Here is an 8582-nt window from a genome sequence, read left to right as displayed (position 1 = left end):
AGACCTCGGAGAACTGCTTCTGTTGTTGATGCTCCAAAAAGGACAGTAAACTACATGAAGAATGTATCAAGGGTTGTTAGTGAAAGGTTAAACAACCCATATGATTTTGAGAAGAATGTTGCCGATTATCGTTTCTGGAATGAATTTCAGGCAGACTTCTATGAGACAGTAATTTTGGCCAAGAAGAAGCCTATTACTCCCATGCAATGGATTGATTGGGATTATATGGCCAGGAAGAACAACCCAGTGTTCACTGAAGTGATTGCAGCCTGTGAGAGCAAAAGGGTGAAAAATATTATGGCTTTCAGATATGATTGGTGCGAGGAGGTTATCGCACAATTCTATGCCACAGTGTGGTTTGAGGGATGTGAAAATCCCATTATGCACTGGATGACAGAGGGAGTCAAATACAGGATCAGTTTCAGAGGCTTCGCTCACTACTTCCATCTAGATGCCAGAGATACTTCCAAGGATCAGATTCACAATGAGAATCAACTGACATTGGAAGAAATTGGGTTCATGTATCTAAATCATGGACGAGTTGAGTTTGGGAAACTTACAGGGATGAGGCCTTTCTATCGATGTTTGAACTCCTTATTCCGGCTCACCTTGGCACCCAAGAGTGGGGATGCAACTTCAGTTCAAAGTATCTCCAGAAATCTACTTGCAGCCATGTCAAATGATCATGCTCCTTTCAGCGTGGCTCACTTTCTGTGGGAGGAAATTGTTTTTACATCCAAGTCGCCTATAAAAAGTTGTGGATATGCCCCTTATCTCATGTTTATCATTGAAAGGATATCCAAAAAGACTTTTGTCAAGGAGATCAAGCATGAACCATACAGAATGAGGCCTTTGAACATTCAAGCTCCATCTCCTTCTCCATCTCCTCCTCATGCTCCTACTAGCTCAAGACCGTTTGCCTCGAGACGTGCTCCACCTCGAGGGTCTTCTTTCATCAAGAGTGCTCTCAAAGCAATTTTCAAGATTTGCACTCACAATGCCACTCAAATCAAGAATCAAGGTGCTCGCTTAAAGAAAATGGAGAATCGTCAGAAACAAATGTACACATCCATGAATCTCCAACCCCCTTGCTCTCCTATTGAGTCAGATGGAGCGGAGAGTGCACCTTTTGAGGTTGAGAACCCTTGGGCATGGTATGATGAAGCTCAAGCAACAGCTGAAAGTTCTCAACAACAAGCTCAAGATGATTCCTCTGACGGCAACGAAGGAAGTGAAGACGAGGAAGAAGATGATGAGGAAGATGGTAGCAGCGAGTAGTCTCTCTCTCTCTTTTTGGTGCTTGATGCCAAAGGGGGAGAGATAGTTATCCTTTATCTTAGTTTCCTTAGTTTTGGTCTCCTTTATATCTCTTTCGCTGTTGGACAATTGGATTCTGGATTGTGATGAACCTTGTGCTATTTAATTTCATAAGACCTTTATGTTAGTATGATGATTGTTGTTCTTTCATTAGTTTTGTGTGCTCTATGTCTTTTCATAACCTTTTGCATCCCACGGATTCTAGGATATAGGGGGAGCTCTTGTGTTCCACTTCCTAAATAAATGCATTGTTGCTTAACTTTGCTTAGAACAATGCATACATTTAGGGGGAGCTTACCATATCTTCTAGAATTTAAAACCTTTTCATATATCCTTGTGTATCCTTTAATCGGGTTGTCATCAATCACCAAAAAGGGGGAGATTGAAAGTGCATCTAGGCCCCCTAAGTGGGTTTTGGCTTATTGATGACAAAACGATTAAAGAACTAACATGCTTTGTGAGTATTGAACAGGTATGAGCATTAGTTGTGAAGGTAAATGACGTTTGACGCCCGTCGAAACAATTGAAGAATCAACGAAGGATATAAGATAGGGCTTAAATTCTTTTTACTTTTGCAATTGAGTCTAGGATAGATTTTTTCTTATATGGATGAATTTATTTGCTTGATTAGTGTCTCAATGCTCAAGAGATCCTTTAGAATCACCCAATTGAGAGACACATTCACTCACGGACACGAAACTCTTTCTGAAAATCTTCTGAGTCCGGAGTCTCCGGTGTTCACCGGATACTCCGGTACTCAGCGCTCAGCCGGAGTCTCCGTGCTAGCCTCCGGCAGAGAGTCTCAGCTTCGGGTTAATCTTTTCAAGAAAAAGACCGGAGTCTCCGGTGTTCACCGGATACTCCGGTAAAATGTTTTGTTTGCAGTCGGAGTCTCCGAGGTAGACTCCGGCAGAGGCTCTCGGTTAGCTTTTAATCTTTTTGATAATTAATAGGAAAGATCGGAGTCTCCGGTGTTCACCGGATACTCCGGTACCTAAAGTTGCCGGAGGGTCCGGCTAGTCTCCGGACTTAATCTTTTTGGAAAGACTGTCAGGACCGGAGACTCCGGTGTTCACCGGAGACTCCGGTAATTAAACAGAACTGTAACGGCTAGTTCTGACACGTTCGGTGACCGTTCTGACGCCGTTTTTGGATTTAGGACCGGAGACTCCGGTGTACACCGGATACTCCGGTAAGCTCTGACAAAAACAGTAACGGCTAGTCTGTGAGAGAGTGCTATAAATGCCCCCTCTCTCCATAGCATTTAGAGCTTGCTGTGGCTGGTTTCCTTGAGACCTCTTGAGCACCTTAAGAGCATTCAAAGCCTCTCCAATCATCTCTAGAGCCAAATTTGCAAAAAATTTGAGAGTGTGGGTTTGGAGAGAGTTCAAGCCACTTGAGCATTGAGTTCTTCATCGAGCATTTTCTGCGATCATTTCCTTTGAAGCTTTGGGTTTCTAAAAAGGAAAGGATTTGCCCGAAGAGCACCCAAAACTTGTGGTGTGCCTCGGGAAGTTTGTAAGCACCTTCATATTGAGTAAGGATTTCTAGCTTGATCTTTGTGGTCGCTAGAAGAGGATAGGGTTGGAGAAGACCCGGCTCTTTGTGAGCTCCTCAACGGAGACGTAGGCACTTCTTTGTGAGGTGGCCGAACTCCGGGATATATTCTCGTGTTCTATTTTGTGAAACTCACTTGATCGTGTGCATTTGATCATTTGTCATTTAAATTGCTATAGTATCAATCTTGCTAGTTTTATTTGTTGTTCTAGCTTAGTAACATCTACTTGACCTAGTGCATCTCATAGAATCTAGCTGTGATCCTCAGTGCAAATTTATTCTAAAATTTCCTGTCAGGTCGGAGACTCCGGACTAGACCGGATACTCCGGACCATACCGGAGTATCCGGACTTCACCGGAATATCCGGCAGTTTAATCCGTTGTTTTTAGTTTTAAATTTCAGAAAAACCTATTCACCCCCCTCTAGGCACTTTCAAGCTCACGTGACAATAGCAAAGGATTCGAATCATCGAATGGATCACAATCATATCCATCAAACTCGACAAAGAGTTTGACCATAGATTTGCTGCCTTGGCAAATACTAGTACTGCTGCCTACCAAAGGACAGCGACTTCACTCTCATTGAATGAACGCCCAAGAGGCCATACATGACCACAAGTTAAGACCATTTTTAACCAATTCTCTTCACAAGTTATATTCTTTTCACGAAAAGATTTTTTTCCTTAACTTTAGTAGTTTCTTTTTATATTTTTCTTCACAAAAGGATTATCAAGATCATTCATTTCACCTTATAATTTTCTTTTATTTTCCTTCACGAATCCCTTTCAAAAAAACTGTTGAAAATGAGAAAAAATAAAATGATTAAAAATAGAAAAAAAAATCAGAAAGAAATTGAAATGAAAAGAAAATAGTTGAAGATAGCCTAATCTACCACTTCTATGGAACCCCTGATCTTGATCTGAAGTCCAAAGCTAATCTCGATCTGAACTATGAGCGAGATAAAATTAAGACAGGGGAGGGAGGAAAGGATATGAGGGGACCTTGTTAAACATTGAGGGGTCAAGGGTGGAGAGAGATTCATGTAGGTGTCGGATGTTGGCGTCGAGCGCCGCCGCGCGGTGCAGTAGTGGCTCCACGCGTCACCTTCAATACGCGCGGTAAGAGAGGCGGTAGCTTCCTGAAGCTCTCACGCTGCCTTGAGGCCACGTGAACTATTGTCGTGAAATATCATATTTGCAGTCACCGTCTGAAACTCCTGCAAACATCGGGCTCGGCGGTTTCCTCGGGTTCAACCCGCAAACCAGTCACCCCATGCATGTCTTGTATGGGTTTCACAGCTAACCCGACCTAACCCATGAACAGGGATAACTGTACCCGCTTATAGGGGCTGTTTGGTTAGGGGCTAAAGGGAGCTAAGTCAAATTTTAGCCGTGTCTCGAAATGTTGGCATCTGTTTGATTTGAGATCAAAATTTGATTATGTCTCGAAAAAATTTGATCGGCTAAAATTTTTCTTTAGTGTTTTTGGATAAATCTTGGACGGCGAAATTGTTGGCCAAAAATTTTGGCTGACCAAATTTCAACTTTCCTCAAACCAAACATCATTTTGTCGCATTTGACCAAATTTTAGTTTGGCCTGTCGGGACAAAAACCAAATAACCCCTAAAACAGGTAGTAGTTAGTAGTGCTAACGTGCCAAGCTAAAGAAAAGGGAGTACCGCATAACGTTTCTATACGCATGCATGGCCTCTCCGTACTCTCGGAGTCTCGTCCGTTCTTGGTTCGTCACAGCAATGGCGCGCCGCAAGTATAACCTATTAACCTACACCGGAGAAGGGGCGAAACCTTCCGTCGATTCCGCGGCTCTCGCGGGCTCGCGGCAGCGTTATCAGCGTCTCGACGGCCCGTCTTACGCGTGGCGCGAGACACGGCAGCCGCGGGCTCTTCGGCGCGGCGAGCTACGCACACAACTCACTATAAACAGCCGTGCTCAGGTAGTGGCAGTCCATCACAAACAAAGCAGGCATCACTTCTCCTCGCAAGGGCTGGTCACCAGCCAGTGCAGTTCAGAGAAGCTGAACTGCACAAAGCTATGGCCATGGGCAAGCATTCTGTCACTCTCGTCCTCGTTGCTGTGCTTTGCCTGCTGGCCTCCAGCTTGGCACAAGCTCAAGTTCTTTTCCAGGTGAATTAACTGACCGGCGTCCTTCTGAAGTTGTGAAATGTGATGCTTCATTTCCAGCAGCTATACATATATGTCGTATGTGCGTGTACGTACGCCATTAGAATGCTTGGTTGCTTAACACGAGCTGCGTATGCTTTGCTTGGTTGTGTTGCGCAGGGCTTTAACTGGGATTCGTGGAAGAAGCAGGGCGGGTGGTACAAGTTCCTGATGGGGCAGGTGGAGGACATCGCCAGCATCGGCGCCACCCACGTCTGGCTCCCGCCGCCAACGCACTCCGTCTCGCAGCAGGGCTACTTGCCGGGGCGGCTCTACGACCTGGACGCGTCCAATTACGGCACGGAGGCGGACCTCAAGGCGCTGATCGAGGCGTTCCACGACAAGAACATCAAGTGCCTCGCGGACATTGTCATCAACCACCGGTGCGCCGACAAGAAAGATGACCGCGGCATCTACTGCATCTTCGAGGGCGGCACACCGGACAGCCGCCTCGACTGGGGTCCCGACATGATCTGCAGCGACGACAAGGAGTACTCCAACGGGCGCGGCCACCCGGACACCGGCGCAGGATACTCCGCCGCGCCCGACATTGACCACCTCAACCCGCGTGTGCAGAAGGAGCTCTCCGACTGGCTCAACTGGCTCAAGCACGAGGTCGGCTTCGACGGCTGGCGCCTCGACTTCGCCAAGGGGTACTCCGCTCCCATGGCGAAGATCTACGTGGACAACACCAGCCCCGCTTTCGTGGTCGCCGAGATCTGGAGCTCACTCGTCTACGACGGCGACGGCAAACCGTCCAACAACCAGGACGCCGACCGGCAGGAGCTGGTCAACTGGGTGCAGGGCGTCGGCGGTCCCGCGACTGCGTTCGACTTCACCACCAAAGGCGTACTCCAGGCGGCCGTTCAGGGCGAGCTGTGGAGGATGCGCGACGACAAAGGCGAGGCGCCCGGGCTGATGGGGTGGCTGCCGGAGAAGGCCGTCACTTTCGTCGACAACCACGACACCGGATCAACGCAGGCCCTGTGGCCGTTTCCCTCCGACAAGGTCATGCAAGGCTACGCCTACATCCTCACACACCCAGGGATCCCATGCGTCGTAAGGACCAATATTTCACCTCGACGCGTCGCACTAAACTCAAGACTCCTAGTGGATTGTGATCTGAGCTCACTACCGAATTCTGTGTGCAGTTCTACGACCATTTGTTCGACTGGAACCTCAAGAACGAGATCACCGTGCTGGCCGAAATCCGATCAAGAAACGGGATCCACCCGGGGAGCAAGCTAGACATCCTTAAGGCGGAGGGTGACGTCTACGTTGCGATGATCGGCGACATGGTGATCACGAAGCTGGGGCCGAGATCCGATGTCGGCAACCTAATCCCCTCGGACTTCCATGTTGTGGCTCATGGCAACAACTACTCCGTCTGGGAGAAGAGTGGCACTACCTGATATGCTGGGGGCTTGCCGGCTATTGATCATCTGTAATTCTGTGTTGCATTATGTATTCCGATTTACGGCTCAATTTTTAGTGCCGCGGTAATAAGCAAGCAGACCGTGCGGTGCTATTCCTACATAAGTGTAGGGTGACTGATATCAACATTTCAATGCTCCAACAGTTGCATTGTTGCAACTTGAAATTTTTACCTTCACATTTCCTGCACTACAGTTGTTTGAAATTTACGGTTCTTACAGTCGACGAGCTCTGGCAATTTTCCTTCTAGATTTGAGATCGGGGAGGGAGATTTTCAGTGTTCCGTGTAGCATCCACCTTCATAATTGACTTCATTTACAACACAATTTGGGTTACAATCTGAAAATTAGAAGTACAGGTAGAGCAGCAAGGAGTATAGGGGGTACCGGGGTAGAAGTAGCAAGAGTGAAGGGGGAGCTCTAAAGAGAAAGAGAAGAGGTACATGAAGAGGATAATCTAGAGAGGAAACTAGAGGAGGAAGAACAATAGAAAGTGTAGGATCTATTACGTGCAAAATATGCAATCAGAGGTGATGAATGATTGCACAAGTCAAATTTTAATTTTAATTCATCCTAATCAAATATTCAATTTAATCTCGAAATCAATTCGGAATAGACTGTTATCACATCACTAAAAATGATACAGAAATATAGATAGTTTGGTTGTCTTCAAATTTTAATCATAGAGACTAGACAATGATATAAAACTATTTCAATAAAGATTAAGTCAATCAAATCTCTAGAACAAGAGTTATGAATTTTACAAACAGACTGTGATAGATGGTGATAAAAAAAGATTAAACCCTAATATTGCGATTATGCAAGAATTACGAAGATTCAACCAACCAAACTTTTCAAAACTTTACCTTGATGCTCTAGGATGATTTTGAATAGATCAAGTTGCACGGGCGGACCTATGTTAATGCATGGATATTCCCAGGAATACTCAACAATTTTGGCAAAAAATTTAGTATATATATGGTATATACATGCGTATAGCTTATGTTGGACCAAATTTGCCCTTTCTTACCTTCTTGTCCCAACCCAAACTCGCAAGAACAGACCAACAAGCAAATAGCCTAGTAGCCCATTCAACCCACTAACAGTCCATGGCCTCTCCTATCAATCTCTCACTCGATTCCTCTCGGGCAAGGACTGCTCTCGGGCAGTCAGGCTCTTGGCTCTCTCTCTCTCTCTCTTTGACCTCTCCCAATCCCAATTCCCCATTCTGAGTTTCACCATAGCCCTAACCTGCCTAGAGCCCTAGACGCAGCACAACAGCCAGCTGCCGGCAGCCATGCACTGCACGCAAGGTGCAACGGTGAGCCAGCGTCCTGGGCCCCCGACGTCCGGTGAGGGCGTGCAATCGCGTAGACCATAAGGGAGTCTGGACTCCGGAGTCGGCACTCGACAGACGGTAGCTCGACGCGCACAGCTACACTGTTGCAGGCATGTAGCACCGCGCAGCACCCAACCACCTAGGCCGGCAAGGCTGCAAGGGAGTCGGGCAGTCGGCGCGTCACCGGACAGTGGCTCGGGGATGTATATGGCATTAGCATGTATAAAATCTATGTAAACCACAACATAACGAGGATGTATCGGGACCATATGTAATACCTGGACCTCTGGATGCCCCTTGCCCTTTGCAACCTTAATTTGGTAGCCACCAGGTCTTATGTCTAGCGAGCATGGCGTGGGCCCATCGAGAAGGTCTATAGTATTCAGCTACATAGATGGAGAGAAGACATATTGTTCAACCTCCCTGGAGGCTTGACTACTCATGCGTCCAACAATGAGGTTATCACCCGCTGGTGTACTAGGAATTACGACTCTCTATGATGCAAACCTTTACAGGAGGTCTTGATAAATGCTCTTCATGATTGACTGGGTCAATACTTGCATATAGATTGCACCGACATCTTACTCTTCTTATACATCCCGATGTGTTCAAGGAAGCCTAACTTCCAGCCCTGGAAACTGGACACGTCTCGCACATGACCTAGGTGCTCAGGGTTCCCAGCGCAGTTGAGATCTCGTCATATTCTCTGACCCTGGTGAATGAACCTTTGGAGAATTAGGTTGCTATTTCTTTCA

General features: G+C 46.6%; 1 protein-coding gene across 1 annotated transcript; it reads left to right on the top strand.

The window, feature by feature from the left end:
• Positions 1-4858: 4858 nt before the first annotated feature.
• LOC133899672 (alpha-amylase isozyme 3E-like) lies at positions 4859-6564 on the top strand. Its single transcript, XM_062340702.1, has 3 exons — positions 4859-5019; positions 5176-6114; positions 6207-6564. Exons 1-3 carry the CDS (start codon positions 4927-4929, stop codon positions 6465-6467), a joined length of 1293 nt encoding a protein of 430 aa, XP_062196686.1. The 5' UTR covers positions 4859-4926; the 3' UTR covers positions 6468-6564.
• Positions 6565-8582: the final 2018 nt, after the last annotated feature.

This window comes from Phragmites australis, chromosome 18 (assembly GCF_958298935.1).
Source record: "Phragmites australis chromosome 18, lpPhrAust1.1, whole genome shotgun sequence".
Lineage (NCBI taxonomy): Eukaryota > Viridiplantae > Streptophyta > Magnoliopsida > Poales > Poaceae > Phragmites > Phragmites australis.
This window is presented reverse-complemented; position numbering and strand designations above follow the sequence as displayed.

Bases quoted from the DNA above. Each gene is read 5' to 3' on its own strand.
- LOC133899672 (XM_062340702.1), top strand. From the start codon at position 4,927: ATGGCCATGGGCAAGCATTCTGTCACTCTCGTCCTCGTTGCTGTGCTT. The intron at 5,020-5,175 runs GTGAATTAACTG...TGTGTTGCGCAG, and splicing joins AAGCTCAAGTTCTTTTCCAG to GGCTTTAACTGGGATTCGTG. The intron at 6,115-6,206 runs GTAAGGACCAAT...TTCTGTGTGCAG, and splicing joins ACCCAGGGATCCCATGCGTC to TTCTACGACCATTTGTTCGA.